At 45.0% G+C, this 27,184-nt stretch overlaps 1 protein-coding gene and 1 non-coding gene across 4 annotated transcripts; one reads left to right on the forward strand and one right to left on the reverse strand.

The window, feature by feature from the left end:
- The first annotated feature begins 1,082 nt into the window (after window positions 1-1,082).
- Window positions 1,083-25,464, forward strand: LOC117582327 (fez family zinc finger protein erm). Of its 3 annotated transcripts, XM_034269976.1 has the most exons (3): window positions 20,636-20,951; window positions 22,640-23,519; window positions 24,497-25,464. In XM_034269976.1, exons 1-3 carry the CDS (start codon window positions 20,940-20,942, stop codon window positions 24,850-24,852), a joined length of 1,248 nt encoding a protein of 415 aa, XP_034125867.1. In that variant the 5' UTR covers window positions 20,636-20,939; the 3' UTR covers window positions 24,853-25,464. The 3 variants fall into 3 exon arrangements, with proteins under 3 accessions (XP_034125866.1, XP_034125867.1, XP_034125865.1); XM_034269975.1 differs by lacking the exon at window positions 20,636-20,951 and adding an exon at window positions 1,083-1,802 and having other exon boundaries at window positions 22,640-24,659; XM_034269974.1 differs by having other exon boundaries at window positions 20,637-20,951; window positions 22,640-24,659.
- On the reverse strand, window positions 7,186-7,258 carry Trnar-ucu. Its single transcript has one exon. It is a non-coding gene; the product is annotated as a tRNA-Arg (tRNA).
- Window positions 25,465-27,184: the final 1,720 nt, after the last annotated feature.

Genomic DNA, 27,184 nt, shown 5'->3' on the forward strand with positions numbered 1-27,184 from the left:
AGGAAAATTTCATTGCGTAGTTCTCAGGATCCCGTCCCGTCGATGAAAACTACACAAAAATGCGATTCCATAGAGCATTTCTGCTCCGATAATGGCCCAGCGGGAGAGCGAGACGGAGCGAGCGTACATAGACCGTCGGGGGCACCCAAAAAAAGAAAAACCGAAATGAAACCAGAAAAATACTGGAAAAAAAAGTAGGAAAATACTCACCTGTGCAAATGAGAGCGCAAAAAGAGGCAAATCACAGGAGCACACGGCAGAACGCAGGCAGAACGCTGAGCAGGGGGCGACGCGACGCAGCCAAATTGCAGTACAAATATGTACTCTGCTCTTCAGCGGGTGGGGAAGGAAGGGGAGGGAAGGCCAGGGCATGGGTGATGACTCCCGGGGCGATGGAGGAGATGAGGTTATGTAGGGGCAAATGCTTAGTAAAAGGACAGTCAGCATTAATGGTATTCCGTTAAAAGAGATGCGGATTGGTTTGAGATATGGGAATGTTGGTGATGAGCATCTGTGAATGCACAGGAAACCCATTGGATATAAGGATCACAAGATCCCAAGGTCTTGTGTTTCAAAGATTATGTTCAGATACAAACCAAAAAAACATTAAAAATCATCTTTTCTGACACCACGAATCAAAATTCCTATGAAAAGAATATGAATTAGACTTACTATCACACCTCACAACTTTCAGGAATACCCTTACTATGAACAACGACGACAGCTGCCATCTAGGCACCGAGCCCCGCTTGGCTGATGATGATGATGATGAGCATGATGGCGTTAATGTCGCGCACATACACACACACACACACTTTCCCTCCCTCTCACACACATTTGACACCACCAAAAAATCCGTAAGCTATGGGTGCGAATGGGACAGGAACAGATAGGGGAGGGGATCAAATGATAATGATGTTTCGTGTGCTCAGAGCAGGCAGCTCGTCCGTCGCCTGACACATAACGGCAGTTAGTTTGATGGCGGGAGAGCGACAGAGAGAGAGAGCGCGCGCATCAAATCGCGTTATGTGCTTTTTATTGCTTTGACTTTGCCGTCGGCAGGCAGGAGGACACAGTGGGCGAGCGAGACAGAGATAGAGCCAGAGCCAGAGCCGGAGCGAGGACAGAGAGCAGGCGCGCTCTTGTTGGATAAAATTACCGTTGGCCGTTTGCTGTTTGTCGCTTTGCCGTTTACCGTGCTTAGCGTCGCCATATTTGACTCTGGCACGCGGGGCACAGGACTCGTCGTCGTCGTCGTCGTCGTTGCCATACATCCTGCCGTCTCCTACGACACTCTCTGGCTGTCTGTTGTTGCTGTTGCTTTTTGTTTTCGCCTTAATTTACTTTGAATTCATAAATCAAATATTTGCATTACGAAATTGACGTCTTGAACGCGCGGTCGCAAAAGTATATTCTCGTCCCGGCTGCAGCACCAGCACCAAAGCTCCTTCAAGGACTCGCTCCGTGAATGAGAGCGGGGTAGTGTGAGGAGCGTCTCAGTGTGTGCGCGGCACAGTGTGTTCGAGTGTGGGAGATAATCCCTAAAACAAACAAGAATCTGACCTGCAGCCGATTAGTGGCAGCAGCGGCAAAATCATCGGCAACTTTGCCCCCAAAACAGACTCTTTGAAGTGCTCAAGAAATTTCAGATTCCATTTAAATATTAACACAAGCTCACAAGACATCAAAAAAGGGATATTAATTGCTACGTGCAAACATTTCGAGGAGCATCAGCATATTTCTGCCAAATAAAACGAACATCTTCCCTCACGGTGATTGGCAAAATTCATCCTTGTTTTGAGGTAAGTCTGAATATATTTACACTCCTTTCATCTTTGTGTTTTAATTGTTGTTTGTGTTTTGTTAGATTTTCCAATATTGAAATTGATTTTTATATTTACGGAAATTATGAAACGTTTTGGCAACTTTTGTTTTTATAATCCAAATGGAATTGAAGTAGATTTATAACAAGTTCTAAACGTGTTTGTCTATGAGACAGATATAATATTTATTTAGGGATATGCTAATATTTTAATAGTCTCTGAAAAAGCTATCAATTATTGCCATGGTTGCTATAATATGGATGATAGCTTATGGTTCTTCCAAAAGACTAATTCCACTTAGTAAACGTTTAAACAGCTTATCATAATTTTAAAATATTTATATCTCTTCCACTTGTACCCAAAATACCAAATATTAACAGCTTAGAGAACTCGAGTCCGACTTGAATCGTTACAAAACAAAGTAAGCCCAAGACTAGTTGGTCCAACCTTACCCAATACATTTTCATTGTTAGGCAATTGTCTCTCCCTTCAGACGCCTCTAACCGAGAAAGGCACTAGTCCCCCGGGGAAACTTTGCCCAGAAACCCACAGAACTGAATTATTTAAGCCAGCGACTGTTAAATGCCAACTAGCGGCTAAGCCAGCCACTCGACTGCTTGGCTTGCTTGCCACTTGCCCCAGTGGCGCAGACGGACACCAGCAGCCCGAAAAAACGGAGCCACTCGAGTTGGGTGCCCCGGAGGCAACTTCACTAAGGATCAGACGTGTGTGTGTGTGTGTCTGACTGTGTGTGAAATGAAATGGAAAGTGTCCTTAGAAGCTGCCAACGGAGAGCGACAATCTGTCAAATGTTCAGTTGTTGTCGCCTGTTGGCGGGTGTCGTCTGTCGTCTGTCGTCTATCAATTGTTAATGTCACAGACGCCCAGCAGGATGGAAGGATTCTCCCCCGAAAGGATGGGAACCTCGGGAAGCTTCACTTGACTTAACATGAGGTTTTTGGCCTGTTTAACTTTCGTTTTGCCTTTCTTTATTTTTAATTGGGATTTCTGGCGCTGTGGCTGGTTAGAGGCCCAACGCCTTGACAGGACTCGCACTCGCACTCGCAGTTGCTCTCGCCCTCGCCTTTGTGGTCTCTACGCCTGAGTGAGCACCGTCCACAGTCGTCTGGTCCTGGCTGGGGGGTAAAATCTTGCTTCAGTCTTACAGCCGGAGCCACGTGGTTGCGCTGCTTCCCTCTCTCCCTCCGCTCCTGTAAAATGCGCTTTTGAATCAACACACAATATGCAGAAGTCCTTCAAGGGTTTGAGGAGCATTCCACACCGTGGTTGGGGTATGTACCACAAAAGCGTTTACAAATTTCTTCCTTCTATTTTGTGGTTTTTTTCCCCCGTTTTTGGTTTTTTGATTTCCTGACACGGGTAAGCCGGCAATCATTGTGACATTTTAATTGTTTATTTGCACAGAGCTCTTTGCGGCAGTTCCGCTGCCCTCGCTATATCCTGCTGTACGCGGAAGCGTAGCAGAAGCCGGAGTCTGGAGTCCTGCAGCAGCCCACTAAAGTGCTTGAGTCGCGCTGCCAACTTGCATATATTTTCATAAAAGACTTAGCGGTGTGCCCTCTGAGGAATTGCGTTCTTTGGTCCGTTGTGGTGGTCCTGCGGTGGAGAGTCCTTCGCTTTCGCCATGCTCTCCACTCTCCTGCTTAATCTACATTGGTTAATGTAAATATTTGCCTTTTGTTGTCACTTGAAGCGCTCTTCACTGCTGTTTATTATTAGTTCCCTTCTTTATTTGTATTTTATTTTTTATTTTGGTTCCGTTTGGGGGTTATCGAGTGAGGATACGCATGGCTGTGGATGCTAAATAAAATGTGTGGAAATTATTTATAAGCCTAAGATTGCGGTAAATATAACTAGCAGACTTTATTCATGATTTTGACACAATTTAAATATCTTTAGGTACAACTTGGGTAGTGCAAAAATGTACTTAAGTTCAGGAATTGGTTTCCACTTATAGCTGAAGAAAGTTTCTAAGGTTGTAAAAATGTTTCAGTACTCTTAAGCACCGATTTAAATTCTGAAAGAATTAACGTAAAAGAACAGTCCGAAAAAATGATAATTCCCTTTCTTTCTCAACACAAAGAGACGTGAAGTGGCAGCATCTGCTACACTATAAAATCGAACCATAAAAAAGGGATTTGAAAAAATATATCTTCTATCGAAAATGGTTGCCTTAGCAGCCCGAAACGTTTCTTAATTAAGCCAGCTTATCTGATGTATCTCTTACATATCTCTGACTTTATATCATATCAATATTTAATAATAAAATGAACCCCCTTCCGCCCTAAGTCTCAAACGAATCACTCAACGCGTTGGGCAGCACTTGAACAGTCCGCCAGTCAGTCGGCTGGAAAAAAAAGAATGGTTAAAAAATCAACATAATCAACTTGTAAGTGCAACAGTGGCAGACACACAGAACAACCACCGAAAATCATGCAATAAAGAGAGCAGAGCCATAGCTCTGGGCACCCTCATATGTCTGGTTTGAACTCAATCAAACATTTCAGGCCTAATAAACCAGCTAAAGAATGAATGGATGAATGGATGGTTCGCTGCTTGCATATGGAAGTTTATTAGATACAAATTCTAGGGATTTGTTGGCTATTGCTGGGCTGCAGCTAAATGGCAGCCTCACTCCCCTGCGCTGACTTTCAGTTATGGCAAAAAAAAACATAGACGACAACCATTTTGCTGTTGGGATGGTTGCTCTATTTTTTGTTCGCTTTTGGGTGCGCTTGATAAGGGGGGTAGCAAAAGGCAGAGGCTGTTAGAGGCTGCCATGTGTAGCCATTTTTTGTAGCAACTGCTGATCCAGAACTAACCCCTATATAGAGGACTGCGATTCAAGTGCGCAAAAAAAGAACTCGCAACAGAGCCCGGGAAGCCCAGGGTTCGTTCGTTTGAAAAACCCGCAATTAAGTCTGCGTTTATGTAGTTTTAATGTAACCCCCCACCAAACACACCGTTCAGGACCTCACCCTCTCTGTTTCGATGGCTGTAACTTTTTGTTTATTATTCCTAATTGCAGTTATTCCATCATCGTCATCATTCTGGTAGTCCTATCCTTGTGCGCTTTTGTCTGCGCTCCTTTTGCAGCTGCTTTCATTCTGTTTGGTTCGCTTCTTTGTTCTTTTTTTGTTGTATTCCCTCTTTTGGCTGTACCACATGGCGCATGCTTAATATCGCTCTGAAGTCAAAGTTTGTCGAGGCGTTTCCCCGAGCCACTTGCATGCTTAGATATTTGCATTATTTGCCACTTCCTCTGTGCAGCTCTATAAATAACTTTGGACCTCGTTAGGGGTTTTTCTTTGCTCTTTGGATTCCACTCTCTTTCCTGTGGCGAAAATTGTTAGTTTGGAGTAGGGAAAAAAGTGCGGAACTTGCCGTCGACTGTGCACAGTGGGTCACATTTTTGCCCACATTCGATGGTGGACAGAAAAGGGTTACACAAATGACGTTGCATGGCTTGCGATTCCTCAGGGGGTCAAGTCTGTTGCGTAGATCTCCAGTGTGCAGAATGGGAATACTTGTACTAGCTGTTTAACTGCATTGAACTTGTTTCTCAATAAATAGGGTTGAACCATGCCATGATCAGAGATACAGCAGAGTTCCATAAATGATTGAAAAAAGGTGCTCACGGGCTGAACTACAGATGAACAAGAGTAAAATGCGATCAGTTAGCAAAGAGATCTACCAAAAATGGACAATATAGGAATAAATTATTGAGGGCATATTCAAAGCATCTGATAATAAAATATAACTGAAAAATGTACTGAGAACAAAACAGATTAAATTAGAAGGCAGGAAGAGATCAACCCAGAAGTCTCCTTTAGTTCGATTATTGCCATCAAGATTTCTGACTGAGTGCATCTTGTATACATTTATCTGATAGCTCTAACCTTGCTCCTTTCTTTGACTCAATTTATTAGTGCTCGATTATTTCAATCCAATTTTCTTCTTTCATTGCTTTGACCTGGAAAAGAGCTTTCAGCGAAAAATGCTCCACTTGCAACAATCAGAGTTTGCACCCTGGAAATCATTTAAAAAGAGATTACCAACATGCAAAAGTCAGTCAGTCAGACAGCAACAGAGGTCGATGATATGTAAATTATAGTGCACAATGCCAGCCAGAGATAGAGGAGGGCTGTAGCCCAGACTGTCGGCGCATTACCTACCAGTAAATGGGGAATTTATTTATAGTATAGAAAATGTGTGGGGTCTGGGTCGGGGTCTGTGATTGCACATTTGAAGGCGTACCAGTCGAAACAAAATGGCGGAATTGCATTTGATTTAGCATCACGTATTTGTGTGTGTTTATATCTATGGGTGTGTGTGTGTGTGTGCGGCGCTGATCATTTGACAAGCGACAACAAATTGCCGCGTTTCCAGCATTGGAAAGGTACGTGTATCTCATGGATAAATCAACCCTCTATAAAGATAGATTCGTGGTGGAAGGGTGAGGTGGAGAGTGGTAGAGCGGTAAAGAGAAGCCCTGCATCATTCTGTCAATATTTGCATTGGTCGTGTAAACAGTTTTAATAGGCTGTTTATCAGCTAGTTTGCCATTGCGCTGCGAAATGTATCTAGCAGATACTCAGATACTACCACGCGCACTCTCCTACTTGACAGCTGTTGCAATTTACGCTTGAACTGCGCGATTCAAAAATTTCCGCTTTATTTGCGCTTGGGCTTGCGGCAGTCGAGATTTCTTCACTCCACTTCACTCTGCCTGGCTGCCTCCACTCTTTGTAGCGTTTTTCCTTTAGTTTGCTTAATGTATCTTGTGGATACATAGATACTTATGATGCTGTTTGCCCCGTGCAAATAGTTTTGAAGAGGGCGCCAATTTGTTTGCCGTTTGTCAGTTTACTTTTAATTGAAAATTACACTTTTTCCAAAAACACAAATGTCCCCTTCCACATTCCCCGTTCAGGTTTTTGCGAAACACACACAAAGTGACAGCGAGAAGGGAATGAGAGGAGAGCTGTTTGCTCTGCTTAATGAGGTTGAAAGTGGGTGGTAGGGTGAGAGTAGAGTAAAGCGGAATGCTCTACCCCTATGTACCCCATTTTAATACTTAATGAAAACATTTGTAACATTTCAAGAGTAAACTGACAGTGTACCCAAAAATAAACACAAGATTGTTTTGATTATTATGTACATACAAATGTTTATGTAAATATGTACATATTCGTGTACATAAATACATAATATATATTTCTGCAAATTAAACTTTGTTTGTTACTAATAGAAAAACCTGAAAACCCCTATGCTGCACGTAATAGTCGATTAGATTATTACAACTTGGCGAAAAAAAGAATAATAAGAGATTTGATTTCTTCAACCCTTGCGGGGATCGAACCCGCGACCTTTGGATTAGAAGTCCAACGCGCTATCCGCTGCGCCAAAGGGTCTATAAGACAACTGACGGCAAATTACGCAAGAAAACTGACAGCCCGAAAATTGAAATCCGTTGGAGTACCCTAGGATTCGAAATAGAGAAATATTAAAAAGAAATTCTAGAAAACACTCGCTCGCCTCTCTACAAAAAACAGCTATTTAAATATACATTTTATGTGCGTTTCGTTCTACTCCGTTGATGTCTTGTTGTGCGCGTTTAAATATTTATAGAACAATGCGAATGTTCAGGTATGTGTACACACACACAAACAAATGTATCTGCATAAATTGTCGCTGGCTGGAGCTTGGCGTCGTCTGCTTAATGTCTTTTGGGTTAATCAATAGATCCCCCGATTCAGATTATGCTAAGGAACTCTTAAGGAATCTCTTTTAACTCCCTCCCGGTAAAAGTGGAACTCCATTTGGAAGGGCATTCAAGTGCTCAATTTTGTGCCTTTCTTTTCGGTACGGTCCTCGGTTCTGCTTATGCTTCTGCTGCTTTGCTCCTATCAACCCGCTGAGATCTTCATGCGCTTTTAGCTAATATAGGGGTGAGAGGTTGCGTCCTGGAGCGTTTCATTCTGTGCCGTGACTCTCGGCAATTACTCAAAGCATTCGCCGCTTGGCTGTTGCTACTTTCAGTTTGTTAACAAATTAATCAAATTGAACCAGACACTGGACCTGCCACCCGCTCAACCCGTACCCTTACCCCCACTGCCACTACCCCTATCACAGACTGAAATTCCTTAAATAGAGTAATCGTCGAAATGTGAAAATTTACCCATTTGCAGTCCAGAGTGTTTTTTATCTCTCACTTATCTTTCCGCGCTTTCGTTTTCGACTCCATTGAAAGTGTCCCCTTTTTTTCTCTTTGCCTTCGGGGGGAGTTTTCTCACTTGTTTGCCATTGTCCTGCTACGTGATTTATCTACACCTTCCGACGGTTTTATTTCTGGCTCTATACGAGTACGAGTACGAGTCTCGTGTACTGTGTGTGCCCTGAGGGCAGATTATGCAAAACATTTCTGCATTGCACTCGAGGCGGATATTAAACTTTATTGCTCATGTTGCCATGGACTCTGGTGCCACGGGGGAGTCCTTGGGGTCGGGAGGAGTAGCTGATTCCATTGTTGCGCTCATTGAGCACTGAAGTGGCCGTTTGGTCAATTAGCCTGGACAACTCGTAATAGGAATGTGGAGAGGGTGCAGAGCTGTTTTTTTTATTATTGTGGGGCAACAGACACACAGCAGGAGAGCAGTTTTTATTTGGCTATAAGAATGAAGGAGTTCAGGGATTGAAAGTTGGCTTACAGAGCAAGGATGATCGTTCAAAAGTTGACACAAAACTTCACTAAAGGATTACACATGCTCTTGGAAAAACCCCTGCAGAACTCCAGCTGCATCGAAGTCTTCTTCAAGATGGTACAGTTCCGCTTTGTGGGAAAATCGAAAAATGATTTTCCGTTGTCCCAAACACTTTCAAAGATTGCACCTTGTCCTTGATTGCTGTGCCGTTCAATTGCCTTACTGCACATTATAAGAAGTTCATTAAACAGAGAGCGAGGCAGCTGCTGCTTCACTTCTCAATCTTAGCTCAATCAGAATAAAACCCTCAAGGAGCAGATCGGATGACGTACTGCAGCAGGCGCTACACGCCCCATAGAAGACGCCTCCTAGAACCACACGGCACGCGCTATGCCGCCAAGGACAAGGCCAAGCACATATACGGGTTTCTATCGTGAAGTTATTTGCACATGTTCGGATGACAAGAGCGGGGCTGGTTAATTGCTACATATGCGACACACACCAAGGTATCCGCCTCCAAAAGGAGGCATCGCCTACTCGGCGAAAAACACAGAGACAGGAGGGGAGACGTGTGCTGCTAGGAGCAAGGCTGTGGCTGTGGCAGCGCCTGTGCCCCCGAGCAACCCTCAGCTAGAGACGACGGCGCTGATCCTTCCGGTGCCTCGAAGACAGGAAGCAATGTGCCGGAGCTCGGTGAACAATTGTATTTATGCTGCGGCTGCCACTGAGATTCCTTTTCTCTCTGGTGGTGCAGCTGTCGGCGAGAGGTCTTGTCTTGCGGCTCCTTGAAGTGGGCAGAAAGGGATAATCGAGCGACTTGTTTGCTCCTTACACAACGATCAACAACATCATCATCATCGCCGATCATCATCTTCCATGATTATCCTGGCAAAAACCGGTTGCCTCTTTAGTTTTTTTTTTGTGGGGCGTTCACCATCGTTCGTCCTGGCCTGACATTTGATTTCGCTTTCGGCGGAAATGCTTTTTCTTTCTACGGTTGTTGACACGCGATCCGATCGCTGGAATGTCCTCTCGCCTTCAGAGCGTCTTCGGGGCGAGCGTCGGCGTGCGGCGGCGTCCTACTCTCATCCTGTTCGCGTCCTGGCGCGTGTGCCGCGCTTCCGGTTAATTATATTCGAAATGTGCAAAAGAAGTCCTACGAATGAAAGCGAAATTTTATGCTTTCAATTCTAGAATTAAATGCATATGTTCTCGCTCTCTGATTTCTCCCCATGTGCTCCCTATTATGGCGTGTCCTTTTGTGTAGGCTGTCAGTGCCAGTGGCTGTCGCAGTCCCAGCTCCTGGCATTGTCCTTTGAGTGCTTTGCTAACTAAACAACTGCTCATTAATTGCTGGTTCTGTGCGCTTTTCTTTCTTTCTTTCTGCCAACGAAGACTACGACAAGCAGTCGCAGGACGACGGTGACGAGATGACGAGATTTTTGGCATTATAATTTGGCTCGTGCCAGCTTGCTGTAATGCGAGTAGGCGACAGGATGTCGTTGTGTGTTCTCCTCTGTGTGGCTCTAGGGAAGATTCCTCTATTCCTTCGTTCAAGGTGACGCGTCTGGCCTGACTCTAAGATTGCGCAAAGAGAAAACAGAAGGCAAAGGAAGGGGAATTTAATGCCTGAAACTATAATTATATGGCGCATGGTTTCTGTACTTCTAACTCTTGCATAATAATTGTGTCACGGCAAACGTGATTATTGAAGTATTTGTTGGCGTCTGGGCAGCTGTCTTCTTCATTTACATATAAGATAAGAAGAAAATTAAGGATCCTTTCTTAGGGGTATCTCTGTTCAATGTCAGCTGAGTTTTTGATCTCTACAAATTTGATTGACACCTCCGCAGCTTCTGGTGTCAGAGAGTATAAGTTCTGCCACAACTCAGTTGGATTCTCCATAAACCACAGACCACATTCATTCAACAATCATTCTACTAAAAACACCATCCGAAATATATTTTATAATCCCCTAATTCACTCAACATTTAGTCCCATTCCGCCGCGAAAACATATTCCCATCAATTTAACTGTCATAACCATACAGGACCCATTCCCTTTTCCGTTTAAGCTAATTACCTTGTTACACTTTAAACCCCTTTTTGGAGGCCTGACGAGCCCTAACAAAATATTTAACTATCATGTCAGGAGAGGAAGCAGGAACAGGGGACACGGCATTCTCCCACGCTGCAGCAACAGAAATCATAATAGCAAATAAAACACTTCCCAAATGATTAGCATAAGGATATGAAATGTTGTTCGGTGGAAAAGCGGTGCCGTGTGCCGTCGACTGCCGCTTCCTGTCATAAAAAAAAGCAACAACATAACGCAAAGGGCGACACTTCGCCGGAACAAGCGCCGCACAAGGGTTGAGTTCCTCCGCGACAACCTGCCAGGACCAACAGCAAAAAAAGGAACTCAAACCCAAAACCGGGAATTGGTATACGCATTGCGGGGCTGGGTCCAAGTCAAACGGTTGTCCGAGTCCCAGGAAAATGTTAAATTTTCAACGCGTGTCAACATTTTTGGGCTGGAAGTTATGTTGTGCCACCCCCTCTGCGCCCCCCACTCTGCCTCTACTGCGGTTAAGCGGGTTATGCAACATTTTGACATCTCCTTCGTGCCGGACACGGACACGCGACCCACAACCAATACAATTATAATTGCAACAAATTGAACGTCGCCACGCGGCCACGCGCCTCTATTAGCTCATCTTCCGGTGGAACTGTGGGTGACGTGGGTGTTGGAGAGGGGGGAAAAGTTGAGTTTACTTTGTTTTTCCTTCGGCTCGATTTTCCCAATCGTTGTGTGCTTTTTTGTGTGTGTTTCCTCTCATTGGTTGTTTGCCTGACTTCCTCTTTGGCTGATTTATTGGCTTTTACTTATTTCCGGTCATGTCCGAATCCCTTCTGGCTGTCCGCTTCGGTGGAGTGTCGTGTCCGGCGACGCTTTAAGGCCAATTTTCCCATAAGTACTTATTATTGGCTTTCTTTTGAGTCACTTCTGATGCTGATGGCAAAGTTGGGACTAGTTTGGGCTAAAGGAATTCATGCTGGTTTTCAGGATATTAACATTCAGCTATGGAAATGGTTTTCGTGGTTTAATACTGAATGAAATTTCATTTGGAAATTCAGAATATTAGCTAATACATTGTATAAAATAATACAAAACATAGAGAAGATAATTGTTGAAAGAAGAAAATGATTGCAAATTCTTTTTTTCCACTTACATCACTTCTTGTACCACTTTAACCTCAGGCTGAATTCCTCAAGCGTATCGTTTCCCTTTCTTTAACTGATTCACACATTTGCTGTGGTCTCAGCCGTATCCTGCGTTATGTTGTACCCTTTCTTGATTTAACCAAAATATTTAAGGCAAATATTTTATAAGCTATGCATACATTTAAGCACAATTAAACGACTAAGCAGTCCAAATGACAGGCCTAAGCCGAGCGCAGGTTCGGTTCTCTAGGCCTGGCCCAGAGCCATTCCGCGTCGGGCACAATAGGGGCACATAACCCCTCGTACTATAATGGTGGAAAGATCTAGGGGTTTTAGGTAGACGAACGGAGTTGTCGGCCCTTTTCAAAGCTGGCAGACCTTTCTCAATTCCGTGTCCCTCTCCAGAGAACAATTGTGCACAAGTGCAGAGAGATTGTAGGGAAAGGGAAAGGGAGAGAGAGAACGGGAGAGATTTGGGAAATGTATTGACAGTATTTTGACATGTTTCGACTATATTTTGATGGGTTATTAGACAGCGGCAAACTTAAATCCTTTGCTACTGCTCAGCGGCATGCCTATTGTTGTGCTCCCTCTCTCTCCCTCTCTCATGGGTCTGTATATCCCGGACATCTAATGGACCCAAATTAGCACAAATTACTGCCAAAATCCTTTGAGCGTTTCCACTCTCTACAAATCAATGGATATTTCTTTTTTGTGAAACATTTTCAGCTGGCAAAGTGTTTTCTCTTTCTGCTTGCTCAATATTGATCAATGATCTGATAAACCTAATTTCCTAATTGTGGTTAATTTCTGCGGCTGACCTATTGATCCACTGACCGGCGATCCTCCGGCTGCAGCTGCGGCTTACGCTTCAGAGCATTTCCCTATGGGTTGGGGGTGCAAATTATGTAAAACATTTGTGGGCATATGCAAAAATGATTGCGAAAGACCACCATGAGCAGGGGGAGAGATTGCTGTGGTGGATAAGAGAATGTGCAGGATTTCGGAATAGTTTTGTATTAAAAATTACAGCTGTAAATGCAAGCTTATAGGAAATATTTAAATTATCCTCCAAAATATTAAACTGAAGAAAAACAACAGAAAGAACAGGCCAAAGATTTTTATATATGCTTTCCATAATCAAACAAAAACTTCCTGCCCTCTAGTTTAACCCTAAACCCACTCTAATCCCTCAAAAACCTATACCCAAGGCCATCTCCCTCATTAATTATCTTCTTAAATACAAATTTTGTTCCCCTTTAACTTTGCTGGTGCCCAAAAACACTTCATATTTCCCATTCATAGGCCATAGGCCACACATCCCAACAATCCACTTAAGCGGCTCCCAAGCCAGAGATAAATCCAAATGGAATCTCCAACTCCAGATAAATGACTCGCCTTCACACTCAATTTCGCTAATAAATATGTTTTGCCAATGTGGGCGAAAAATAATTCCCCAGCCACAACCGGAACATGCTACAACCCACCCCCAATCCCCCCCTCTTACTGCTATTTAATTTCCCTTAGCTAAGCCACAATTTCCGGTGACACCTACTGCCAGGAATATAAAGAGTAACGCCCCCTACAGACATCAAATCAGGAATATTTCGATGCTGTCAAAATGCGGAAAGAAATTATGACAGAAGAGCGGGGAGTAGAAGAGGAGAGAAGGGAGTGGAGTGCGGTGGTAGGGAAAATGCCAGCATACGCATCGAAAGCCAATTAGGGAAAAAAATAAATCACGCGTCACATGCGAAAATCTTTCATTCATTGTGGCTGGATGGGGAGAGTAGGAGAGGACATACTACGTATCCCAAGCACTTCAAACGACCTCAAAACAGACAAAGAAATTCACCAACCAACCACACACAGATGCAGCACACAGTCGCACACACAGTGATACCATACACTCACACATTAACATGTATGGGGCAGGCAGTCAATCCCACCCACCAAGCCTTGCCGGAGGAAGCCCCGAAGGAAGCCGAACAAGTGCCAAAAGCTGATTTCCACTGTAATTACAATTCACACTCCGCTCCTCCTACTCCTCCTCAGCGGCAGGGGGTGCAGCAGAGACTAGGACTTAGAGCCGGAAAAGGGGGAGAAATAAAAACCATCCTGTAAATGTGTTCTTTTTGTTTGGCAGCACTTAAGCGATGGCCTCCCCGTGCCACCCGTGCACCACCCGAAGGAACAATTAATGTGACTCATTTCGACTTAAAAGATGCCTCTTATTTTGATGTATTTACTACGTACTAGGTAGATGCTAAATTGTATTAATGAGTAGAAGATCATTTCGCTGGTCTTATGACCACTTTATAGGGCACTCTTTTATGGTTGAAAAACGTAATGGGAATGCACAGATGTTTCAAAGGTGACTTTCTGACTTTGGAAATTGGTAGAGAAGAGAACCATTTTATCAGCAAAAATAATTTAAGATCTTTCAAATCTCCAAGAGCTCCGAAAGATGGTAAGGTGGATTTTGATTTGTTTTTTCATTCCGCTTTAATTTCGATTTTCTACACTTTTTTTTGCACCTAAAAAGGCACAGTTCCTGATTTGCTAACCACGTTATGGGCTCTAAACAGCTGTCACCAATATACCCTTCTACTACCTCGCATAAACAGATTCTGAGAATGATGAGGAGGCTGAGCATGGTGAGGAAGGAGTCTGGGGATGAGTACGATGATGAGTTGTCGTGTAACCCACAAAACAGACACACCCACTCGGCTTAGAATGGTGTGGAGATGCTGGCTGGGTGTGTCTGGTGTTTCTCTGTGGTGTTGGTGGTGGCGGTGCAGAGTGAAAACTCTTTCAGCATTACGACTCTCGACTGGGTGGTTTTCGGGCTTCTGTGTGGGCGTCAAACGCGTGTCAGGCCTACCACTAAATAAACAAAGAGCCAGCCTCGAGGGGGAGGCAATAGAAATGTCACAAACAAACCGATTAAACAAGTACTTTTCAAACAAACACCCACAGCAGAAAAAGAAGAGAGGACCGAATCAAAGGCCGAATTCGAACCCGAAACCAGACCCACAACAAAATCCAACAATAACCGAAAAGTTTCCAAGGGTGACCCAAACCAAACCAAATCCAAACCCAAACCCGAACCCGAACCCAGCAACCCTTTGCAAAGTTCACCTAAAAAACATTTCCCTGGAACTTCCGATGATGATGTTATACCAGAGAATGACATCGGTTTGTGGGTCACGCGCCGGAAATCATTTTGGTTCTCATCTTTTTGGCATTGGCAATCTGCTAAACATGTTAATGCCTGCTTAAGCCTATTACTGTCCATTAAAAAATTATTTCTTTCACACAAGAAAGGGATTTGGGTTTTTTTTTTTATAGATTTGTTTTGGCAAATTCATTTTAAAAGTTTAGTTTAGCGGGAGTAAACCTCAACGGAAGGAGAAAGTGTGCCGGAAAGTGTCAAATGCATGTTAGAAATTTAAATTTTGTCTAATGCGATTAGTCGGTCAACGGGCTGGGGCAATAATTGGCATGGTCAACTCATGTTCAGTCTATAAATGGTGGGAAAAAATAATAATTGGGCTTAAGGTGTGATATAAATAAATTGTAAAAGGGTATTGGTTTGGGTTGTCAGTGGCAGAAGCAGTTAATGCTTTGGAGATGAGATAGGTGAGGTTGGGATATATAATCTATGGGGATGGCTTTGGTGGGGTAAGGTTTTATTCGATTTATTCCCACAATCTGTAATCCAAAGAAATATTTCCTGCATTTCTGATAAACATTTAGTTTGTTTTATGGTTTCTACACCTCCCCCACAGTAAACTCTATGAAACACTAAAACTATTTCCTCATCCAACCATACACAAATTCACCTAAGAAACAGAAGCGCTCTTATTCTCAGGACATGGACAAATGTCCTCCTTTTGTGTACACTCGCATTGCTTTGGTCTAATTTGTGGGTGTTATGGGGAATTAACCTCTTAATGAACTAATTTACTCAAGATTAAGATGGCAAACAAAGGAGGCGGCCGCAGCTAATTGTAAAAAAAGAGAAAGAGAGCGATAGAGATGGAGTGAAATGGGAACAGGAATTGGCAGAAGCGGAACATGGTAGGGAATGTCCTCGATGGTAGGTAAAAGATCGGAGATAGGAACCGAGCAAATTGCCAGGCGGTTAATCTATTTAAACGCGCCAAATACTCGCGACACAAAAGCAGGCAGAGAGAGAGATGGGAACAGATAGATCATGGTCGAGTGCACAGATTTAGGGATATAGCGGATCAAAGGAGGAACCAGCCACACGAAATCTGTCTATGGCCAGCACCCAGACAATGGCCTAAACTCGTCTAATTGCGCGCCTATGAATTGGTCAGGAGCAAAAGCAGTAGCACAGCCAGTAGAATGCAGAAAGAGAAACCTGCCAAGCCGATTGTTTAGATCTGTTTCGCTCCCGCTACTGCTCCCGCTCCCGCTCTTGCTTCCCTTTCCCACTCCAGCGAACATCCCTTAATCTGTGTGTTGGTAATCGGTAATCGGCGTAGCAGAAGCAGAAGCAGGAGCAGGAGGCAGGAGGCAGGACAATACAGCGGCCGAAATCTTTTTGAACTTTTACTTGAGCGCAAAAGAAGGTTAGCAAAATATTATTATAAACCTACGGACCCATAGCCCACATAAACATGTTTCAACATGGTATCTGCCTGGATAGAATGGAGAGGAGAGAGTCCTGTGAGTATGAGCGTGTGTGTTTACTCTTGAATGAACCGAAAACATTTCAATTTGACAATCGTAATGGAGGCAAGGAGGAAGCGGCTCAGCGCTAATATAGGCAGGATTTGTAGGATTACATCAATTGTAAAATTGGTCAAACACCGCAATTGTTTCATTTCGCAAATCGGATATTCCGTTGCCCCAGGGGACACACAAGCACCCACACATAACCATAGCCGAGGTACAGATACAAGTCCAAAGGCAGATGTTGAGTTTCCCTTTGGTCCGGCAGGAGAGGCTCTCATCACTCGCCATTGTCCAGTGGCTGGACATTGTGTCCTAGTTACACATATGCATAGACGACATAGACCCGCTTAAGTAACCAAATGTATCTCATGGATACAGCACTCACTCACTCACTCTCGCAATCTGGGACAGGGACGTGGACGGATCTCTTGTATAATGCCTTGTAATCGCCCATGGCTTACCGCACAGATTATGCAAGCCACTGAGAGGACTCTCTATCTCTCTGGGAACACGCTCATTGATTGGGTTCATTGGAAAAACTGTCGTTTGCTCTATTATGCATTTCCCTGTGCATCAAAGCCCCAGCTTTTCGCTTGCGAAGGTGTAAATCTTCAATTTTAAGGTTAATTCGATGTGGCACGAAATGTGAGTTGTGCAAATGTTTTATTGGTTTAGTAGAGCAGTCAGAGGGCGTACTGGTAGTGGGTGCGATAACTAAAAGGTTGCTAAGTACTGCGTATGGGAAGGTGTGGCAGAATGTAAAACGAAAGATTTGTGATTTGAGTTGGTAAGAAATCTGTATGTTTATGGGTATAATCTTAGTTTAGTTTTCATTCTAAATGCCAAAACTAGCACCTTAAAGTGCTTTAAAATATATACAAATATTATTTATCTTCCCTTATTTTGAAAGCCTTTATATCAACTCATAAACTATTTTTTCCATACTCCCACAAATATCCCTACCTTTGGACGCTTTGACATACTCGTTCATAATTTATGTATGTTTGCCCAAAATGAACTGCAGGCTCTCGAAATTATACAACAAAAAAAAAAGCCTAAAAATAAAAGCGAAATCCAAGAGCACCACAACCATTTTGAAAACTCATTAAAAATTAAAAAAGAAAGCACAGGCTAGGGCATGGATGCAAAAAAAAAGGACATTGAAGCCTGATGAAACAAACAAAATGAGCTTGCACTCGCACTCACTCTCTTGCCCTCTCCCTCTTACGCTCGGTGTGTTCCACTCTGGCACTCTGTGTTACCTTTGCACTCTGCACTATTTGCATCTCTGTCCGTCTCCCTCTTTTGCACTTTTGCAGGCTCTTTTTGTTGTTGTTGTTGCTCTGATATTTTATTTTTGCACATTTTGCGGGACTTTCAAGCTTTTGTTGTTGTAGTTGGCTGCTGGTGCTGCTGCTGCGCTGCTCTGCATTTACAGTTAGTCCACTCTGCCAGACCATTGCACTCACTGCCCTCCCTGCTATCCGACCGCCCCTCTGGACGAGCTGCACTCTCTTCTCCTCTGCCTCACCGTGGCCGTCTTCACCTTCCATCGGGTCGCCTTCTGTCACCTCTTTTTGCTGCCTCTCTCTTTCCGAGTGTGTGTGCTTGTTTGTGTAAGCCAGCATCGTGTTTGGTCATGCTTGCATGGCCTTTGAATCGCAAAAAATGAGAGAGAGAGTAGATGGAGCAAGAGAGGGATTACCGGTTCGTTGTCAGCAGAGTTGGTCAGCAGAGGGAGCCTGAGTGGGAGTAAGGCAGAGACACAGAAGCTGAGAGCGTGGAGCCAAATGAAGCATGAGTGGGAGGGAGTAGCAGATGGACCAGGTGGTTTAGCAGCCACAAGGTGTATTTTTATGAGGTGAAGCGTTCCCGTTCTTTCGTTTAGCTTCCTTTTTTCTTGGATTTTGTGTTGAAAAAGATATGACCATTCGGAGAGTATTTATGAGGTGGCGTCATATTATTTTTTCAAATCTTGGATGTAAAGAGGAAGTGACTGTGGAGAGGAAATTGAATAGTTCGACTAAGAGGGAGTATAAATGGAGCAAGAAGTGGAGTAGCTGTTTAAGCATGAGTGGGAACAGTATAGGATGCAGCAGATGAACCAACAGACTGGACACATCCCCCTTGGAACAGCATACATAATATGCAAGAGTGTCAGCAGCGAGAGAAGAAGCTTCAGATGGAGAATGAATGGGAACTTCAGAGGGAACACAAAAGCAAGCCGGAAATGCCAACGTGTGAGTTTAAGGTGGATCAGAGGCCGTTGTCGTTTTCGCTGTTGCATATCCAGTTTTTTTTTCGTTATTTTTTTTTGCTGTTGCAGTAAAAGCTTTTTCCCCCCGTTTTATTTATTTAACTTAATGCAGATTGCACATTTCTACATTTGATAGTCATTTTGCAACTAAAAATGTGCATGTAATCATCATCACTTTCTGGATGACGATGATGATAGTTTGTTTCTGGCTATTTTATGATGAGTGACAAGCGAGTTTGTTGAAACAGAACTCGGCTGGACACAAGTTGCCGGCAAACAAGTCCACATGGAGGTTGCACACCCGAGCACTAGAGTGGCCCCCAATCTGGCAGGGAGGCCAATGCCAATGTGAATGTGGAAATGAAATACGAATGACCTTTTTTGGTTGTCATGGGCGCACGTTTCGAGGGTTAATAGGGGAATTTAAGCACACATTTTATTCTATTCTACCCAAGAGACAACTCGGATCCGAATTCTTCTTGCATTTCCATCTCTCCATCACTTCTCCCACACTATTCCAAGTAACATCCTCCCCTTTTCCTCGAAAATATACAATTTCAATGCAGATATCTAATCAACAAAGGACGGATATTTGCATATCGATTTCCCCACACAAGAGTCGAGTCGCCACAATGAGCTAAAGTCGAGGATGTTTTCGTTTACATAAAAATGCAATGAAAATGGCGGCGGCTACTATCGTATGTCCTTGGCGGCTGCTCACTCGTTTCGCGCAGCCTGTCCCTTTTGCCCGTAGACCCCTAAACAGTTGTGCTTTTGTGTGTCCCGTTAGCTGCAACTGCACAACTCCAGGATGCGCATTGCCAGGCCTCTCGGATAGGACGCTCCCAGAGCAAACAAACTTGAAGAAAGTCGCGTGGGAGCGGAGAGAGAGATATCATCAAAATGAATATGAGATTATATTTGCCTAGTGCACGGAAGGGGATTCTTGAGCTGGGGAAAAGGCATACAACTTAAAGGAAACGAGAGATACACATATAAAATGGCAGAGAGAGAGAGTGAAAGAGTGCGAGGAGTGCGCCTTGCCCGCTGGCAGGCGAAAGGTGAGCAAACAAAGACGCTGATAAAACGAAATGCCAAAACGACAATTGAAAGGCACAACAAAAGACAAGAGCTTAGATTGGTATGGATGGGGGTGGGGGGTTTTGACTGTTGGACTAGTGGGAAAAAGTCAACTCGAGCGAGGGAGGAGTACGGTTGGAGGGGTCTGCTCTGGGTATCTGTGCTGCCATTTTTTTGGTGTCTGCGACTCATCCAAAATCAAGTGTGAAAGGAATACGGCCAAAAGGTTGCCATAGCCCGTATAGCCTTCTCTGTCACACACTCTCTCTACCCTAAGCACTCCCTTTCACTCTTCTCCTCCTGCTGGTACACCCTCTCTATGTATCTTCCGTTGGCTCTTCCCTCACCGCTCTATCTCGTATAAATATTTTAGGGGCGGTCTCAGCCTCTGCCTCTTTCCCTCTCTCTTGCTCTTGCTTTCTCTTTCTCTTTCTCTCTCTTTTGCTCTGCCTTTCTCTATAATATTCCAATTCGACATTTTGTCTTTTCATTCATAATGCAGTCGATGGCTCAGTCGCCGTCGACGCCAGAGCGTTAGGACCCATCCAATCTCAACGTCATAATGAAGTTCTCCCTTCGCAGGACTCAAGCTGGCCATCCTGCTCTGTCCCTTGGTGGCTCACTCACTCTCTCTTTCTCTCCCCGTACAGCTGCCTTTCTCTTTCGCTCAGAGATTTTCATTTTCGGGGGTTGTTTCGCAACCCTCTGCCGAAGCAGGCACGCTCGTCCTTTTGCTCACTCCCAGCTGAGCTGCTCCTGTCGGGCCTGCCTTTCGTTTTGCGTGTGTCCTTTTCATATTTCTTAAGGCCCGCACTCCCGTGTGTTTGCCATCATTCCGCTTCGGTCGCTGATCCTGTGCTGAACACAGCGCTTCCCTTCCACAATCGCGCTCCGTCTACGTATTCCACCCGAGCAAATAACTTTTTACGAGTCAAAAACAACAAAATAGCCAGTGAAAAATAAAAAGAACAAACTTTAAACAAGTTGAAAATTGTTGTGTGTGTTTTAATAATTGTGTGGGAGTTGTCCATCATCGAGTGTATTTGAAGAGTGGCTGCAGAGTGTCTTTCTGTCTGTCGTCCAGCCAACACGCATTGGATATCCACATAGGCAGCGCCTAAATATGGTTTACTTTGTACGTATCATTCCTTTATAGATAATAATTATGCTTAAGTTTGTGGAGTTTCGCCCTGGGTTGTTGTGCTTCTCCGACGGGAAGTTGATCCTTTTATGGGGTGATATTTCTGTGCAAACCTCTCAGTGGGTCAGTGGTAATAAAGCTGTGACAGTTCTTTATAATTAATTCAATAATTATTGTAATTGAAACTGATTCGACTTTTAATTTTATATTGAAATATTGTTGGGTATTTACTTAATTTCAATCATTAAATGAAATTCGATTTGATTTAATGAGATATTTGGTTACAGTTTGAATCTATTTATTAACAATATTTCAAATTATTGGATTGATTGATTTGTAGCAAGTTTTTGGCACTAGCTTTTAGAATTTCTTAGGGAAACATTTACACAACAATGAATGCTATAATATAACTATTTTAGAAGCCATTGCAACCATCTTGCAATATATCTTACATCCATCGACTTGCAACTAAACCATTCCACATGTAAATATTAATAAACTTCCCCAACTTGTGGCAAACCTCTCCCCTATGTTCTGTCAATTATTAACAATATTTTGCGCCCACACATTTAATAAGCTTAATTCCACACTCTCCAAGAGTTGCCCCCAAAAAAGAGAGAACTCTCAAGAGGCCACTAGAACACCAACATAATTCGGGGCACTCAACCAAAACAAGAACTAAACGAACTTATATGGGTCTCAAATTAAGGGGGAAAAAGTGCCAAAGTTTCAATTGAAAGTTGTCCGTCTCTGCCTCTGTGTTCGAGGTCAGCGTGTGAAATATGACCAGCCCCCTTTTTTAATCATATTAATCTTAAGCAACACTTAGAGAGAGAAACTACTCAGACTCCGAGTTAGCCTTGGATTTGAGTGTGTGTGTGTGTGTGTGTGTGTGTGTGTGCCCTTTAGAGCTACTTACTGAGGCGTCAAATCAAGTTAATTAAAAACAGAAAAATCACGAGGAGGGTTAAGTTAGGTTGAGGAAAGGAAAGGAAAGCAAAGCGGTAATCACACCGGATGTCGCACATTAGGAACACTCGAAAGCACATGTGGAAGATGGAGACCATAGACCATAGACCGACGACCGGCAGAGACCTTACACTTGCATCCAAGTGTAAACGATTTAATGATTTGCAAATAAAGCCAAGACCCGCGCCAAAAACAACCTTCGATTGGGAATAAGAATAAGTATTCCCTGGATTGTGTTATGATTGTTGGCAATATGCTAAAAAGAAAAGCGAAAGAGTTGAAGCCCTTTGGGGCATTGTTTGGGTTAAGTGATGCGTGAGCCGGGGATCTGGACCGCGCACGGGTTAAAAATATGCAAAAAAATTTGTATTGGGAAATATCGGGGGAATAAAAAAACATATTAAACGCAAATGCGGTTTTGTTTTAATTGCAACCCGCTGACTGGCCATGAACGATGGCCGGATCCCAGGGATATGCAAAAATGTCCTGCCGCTGGGAGCACGCCCTCTCGTAGGCTCTCCCTGGAGTTTGTTTTCGCAACGCATATTTATTGGCGCATTAGTTGCACTTGACTGGATCCTGGCCAAGGGATAACAATGGAGGCGTATGCTCAGTATTAATTGATAGCCCGTTGCTTAGTTTGCATACACACATCGTGGAGAGAAAGGATCCTTGACTCATTTGTGTTCTCTCTTTGTTCTTATTTATTGCAGAGTCCGCGTGGCATGCAACCGTGTAGTCCAGCGGGTGTTATTGCAATGATGCCGCCATCGAAGAGTCCCGTCATGGAGAGCGCCGCCTCGGATCAGTCCAACGCCGGCGGCATGAATCAACACCAAAACACCACCACCAATACTGGCAGCAGCAGCGATGCCAAGCGATCCTGTCCGCTGAAGTTCTCCATTGCCAAGATTATGGAGCCGGACCACAAGCCGCATCAATCGGTGTCTGTGCCACCGGTGCAGCGTCCAGCATCCGCCAGCATCCTGGTCGATGAGGAGGAAGAGGATGCCGACATTGATGCCGATTCGGAGCGCTCCTGCAGCCCCATTGAGGTGATCAGCCTGGAGCAGACACCCCACTCGGCGGCTGCCGTCAACTATGACTCCGCCTTCAAGAAGTACGTGCCCGGCTCGGCCGGTGCCATCTCCTCCTCCGTGTCGCCCTCCGCCTCGGCCGTGCAGCAGTTCGTCAGCTCCCGCCACCAGGAGCTGCTCTCCCAGTATCCCCTGCTCTACTATGCCCCCAATCAGCTGATGTGTGCCGCTGCAGCGGCACAATACGCCGCACTCACCGCTCAGCAGCAGACTCTAGCCAGTGCCGCCCACCTGAGTAGCTTCACCGCCTCCCTGAACGCGAGTCTCCATCACTCGCAGTCGCTGCGCCGCAATCTGGGGCATCCCCTGGCCGCTGCGGCAGCTGTGGCTGCTGCTGCCCAATCCCAGCAGGTGCCCACGATGCAGCAGACGCTGGAGAAGTCACCGGTGGGTCAGAGAACTGCTCATGCCAGCGGCTTGGGTGCCCCCTCGCTGAAGAGGAAGCGCTCGCAGCCCGAGCAGGGCGTGACCACGCCACCACCAGCAGCAGCAGCAGCAGGAGCCACCACACCCACTGCAGGAGCCGCCTCCTCCAGTGCAGGTCCACGCTCCAGGTCCGCCTCCCCACACGGCTCACTCGATGACAGCAGCCCGGGATCGGCGAACGGAGGCAAACCCAAGACCTTCTCGTGCTTGGAGTGCGGAAAGGTCTTCAACGCGCACTACAATCTCACGCGCCACATGCCCGTCCACACGGGGGCACGCCCCTTTGTGTGCAAAGTCTGCGGCAAGGGTTTTCGGCAGGCATCCACCCTGTGCCGCCACAAGATCATCCACACGTCGGAGAAGCCGCACAAGTGCCAGACCTGCGGCAAGGCCTTCAATCGCTCCTCCACACTGAACACCCACGCGAGGATCCACGCGGGCTACAAGCCCTTTGTGTGCGAGTACTGCGGCAAGGGGTTCCACCAGAAGGGCAACTACAAGAACCACAAGCTCACCCACAGCGGGGAGAAGGCGTACAAGTGCAGCATCTGCAACAAGGCCTTCCACCAGATCTACAACCTCACCTTCCACATGCACACGCACAACGACAAGAAGCCCTACACGTGCCGCGTCTGCGCCAAGGGCTTCTGCCGCAACTTTGACCTGAAGAAGCACATGCGGAAGCTGCACGAGATCGGTGGGGATCTGCTGGACGATGATCTGCCGCCGGCCTACGAGCGGCGCAGGGAGTACACCCGCCGCGAGCCACTCTCCAGCTACAGTCAGGCCAGTCAGCTGACGCCGGACTCCTCCGAGGGCAGCATGTCGCCGCCCATCAATGTGACGACTCCGCCACTGTCCAGCGGAGAGACGAGCAATCCCGCCTGGCCACGCTCCCAGTACCAGTCGCCGGCGGGCTTCCATCCGCTGGCAGTGCCGCCATCCAGTCTGCATGGAGACTATCCCGGGGGATCGGCCTTTCTGCAGCTCGCACATCCCGCATCCCAGCAGCAGCAGCAGCACCAACAGCCGCCGCATCCACAACACCAGCAGCAGCAAAGGCTCTCCGCAGCCGCACTGGAGAATGTGCCCTTCATAGCGAAAGTATTTTGACAGCGATACTATGCGGACAGTCTGAATTCGGCTACGGCCACGGCATCGATCTCCACGACCAGCTCCACGGCGACGGTAACAACTACGGCCACATCCACGTCGACGGCCAGGAGCGATTTGCTCATCGATTGACTGCAGTTTGTGGCAGCGGCAGCCGCTGCAACCACAGCAAGCACTTCCCAGGAAGCAGGGGAATCTGCCCCACCCAGGAGTGGTGCGACATCCCCAGAGCTAAGCTGCACGGCGCTGAGCAGCGCTGTACAAGCCCTGAATGGACTCTTCTAGGATGACAGAGATCCAGATCTACCCACCAGAGCCCCTAACCCCAAGAACAACAGCCACCAAATGGTTTCAACTTGTGCAATACTGCCCCCACACTCCACATATTAGAAACACTCTACGAACCTCTATGATAACTCTTTCATATGTGTCCAAGTGCGTGTCTAACTGTAGATAGATCATAGCCATATAAGAATTGTTCCCCTTAAAACGATAAACGTTGCATTCCCCTTAGATATACTCACTTTACACCTAAGCATCGCTCTCTCTCCTTATGTGTATAGATATATGATCGTGCGATCTAGATAGTTCTGAATGTCTCCCCTCATCCCCAACCCACCACGCACTGAGTTCTGTGTAGCCAATCTACACAGATCCTCTGGAGTGCGCCTTTGATACACTTATAGGAAATGTTTTCGGATTTGCCTCTACTTGCGAGCGTTTCGGGCAAAATGTAACTTAGAGTTGTACTAGATGTAGCCCTCGATGTGTCTCTGTGTGTGTTTAATCCATTGCAAAAACGAGTTAAACAACATTTTAACAAACGAATCGAACCGGTGGATGCTTTGAAATTGTTTAGAACTTAAGTGATATTATTGATAATGTTTAAGCAATAAATCAATTCTTCAAATATTACATCGAAAATGGTTATTCTTGGGCATGGGAAGGGGATAAAAGGTTTAGGTATGATAATGTTTATCATAGAAATAGGTGAGTTTGCGGTGATGGATTCGGATTAATATCGGTATTATTCAACAAAATAATCTGCAACATATAAAAGGTGCTTGGGATTTAGAGTACATCCAAGCAGATTGTGGTTTGAAAGCTCTGCAATCTTCCTAAGGTTATTCTTAATATTCATAGCTAAAGCTGCGATTGGGATTACATTTGGTAGAGATTTATGTTTAAGTAAGGGAACGATTTAATATTAAAACGAAGAAAGGGAAGCCCCCCACACATATGCAAATAACTGAGCAACTGAATGAGGGATCCCCTTGAGATTGTCTCCTGCGATCCTAAGCTTAAATAATGCAAATGGATGCACAGCCAGCGCCTAATGAAAACAATTATTGCAGCATTACGCGACTCAGTCGAGTTGCGTTTAATGGGCTCTAAACTGTCCCACCGACAGCCGCATGACATTTGCAACTTAATTAGTGGCGAGCTGCCGCTGCCTGGCAGTCCCTGCCCCCACTCGACACTCAACGAAGCCCAGTTCCACTCGGCTGTAACTCCGCAGGTGGCAAGGACTAAGGCCACCAGACAACTGCGAGGCAGGACCTGGCACACGCCAAAATCATTTGCATAACGCTTTGATCTGCTGCTCAGGAAAAGGCGGGCACAGACTCCGACTCGAATCTCGGTCTCGTACAGAAACTGAAAGATGGATGTCGGAGCTCTTGAGGCTGCTCATAAAAATGCAACACAAGCTGCGTTCCACCTCTTCACGTGTTTGCCTGCCCCTTTCTGGCAAGGATGTGTCACAAATGACAGTCTGAATATGTTAGGGCAGAGCGCAATTAATCAAATCGAGATGGGTGTAAAGTATACCCACATATGTTGGGCATCAACGAATGGGGAATGCTTTTAATCAGAAAATAATATTTCTTACAGATTTGCATACATATTTTTGTAGAATTTTTCCTGAAGAACTCTCCTATTAATCCTCAATCTTAAGATCATTATTAGATGCAAACTTAATGAAGAATTTAATTGGTACAAGCTCTGCATTTTCTTAGGTATAAAAAATCTACAAAAATGGTTCGTGAGTCTCCAAATATATATAAATATCACAAATGCAGGCAGGCACTTTGAAGGTAGTGAAATTGTAGTAGAAAGTCATGACAACTTCATTCAGTATTAATTATAATGCACTTCAAAATCGAAATATTTATTTTAAAATATTTATATTCACTGAACAACCTCATTGTCCACCCACTGACTTTGAGTTCTTGTCATCAGGCTGGCTGGCACAGAGCGCATATTACCCCATGTCGCTGATGTCGCATGTGACGACCACTTGAGTTGACATTTTTCAATGCTCACCCCTGCCCTCTGCCCTCTGCCACTGTCCTTTCTATGGAGTGGACGGGGTGTTGGGGTATATGAATAATTCAGATGGAAATGGAATCGAATGGCATAGGAAATGGGAACGAAAAGCGAAATGCGAAATGCGAAATCAAGCGATGCAATGCGTTCTTTTTTATGCAAATAATCAAAGATCCTTTTTGGGTTCCATCATCATTGTGACTTACAGTGGGCCCTCAGCATATGCTCAAGCACACCGCCCACTGACAGGCTGTGCCCTTTCTCCACCTCCTGCTTCAGGGCCATTCAGCTGAC

Source organism: Drosophila guanche, unplaced genomic scaffold, assembly GCF_900245975.1.
Source record: "Drosophila guanche unplaced genomic scaffold, DGUA_6, whole genome shotgun sequence".
NCBI lineage: Eukaryota > Metazoa > Arthropoda > Insecta > Diptera > Drosophilidae > Drosophila > Drosophila guanche.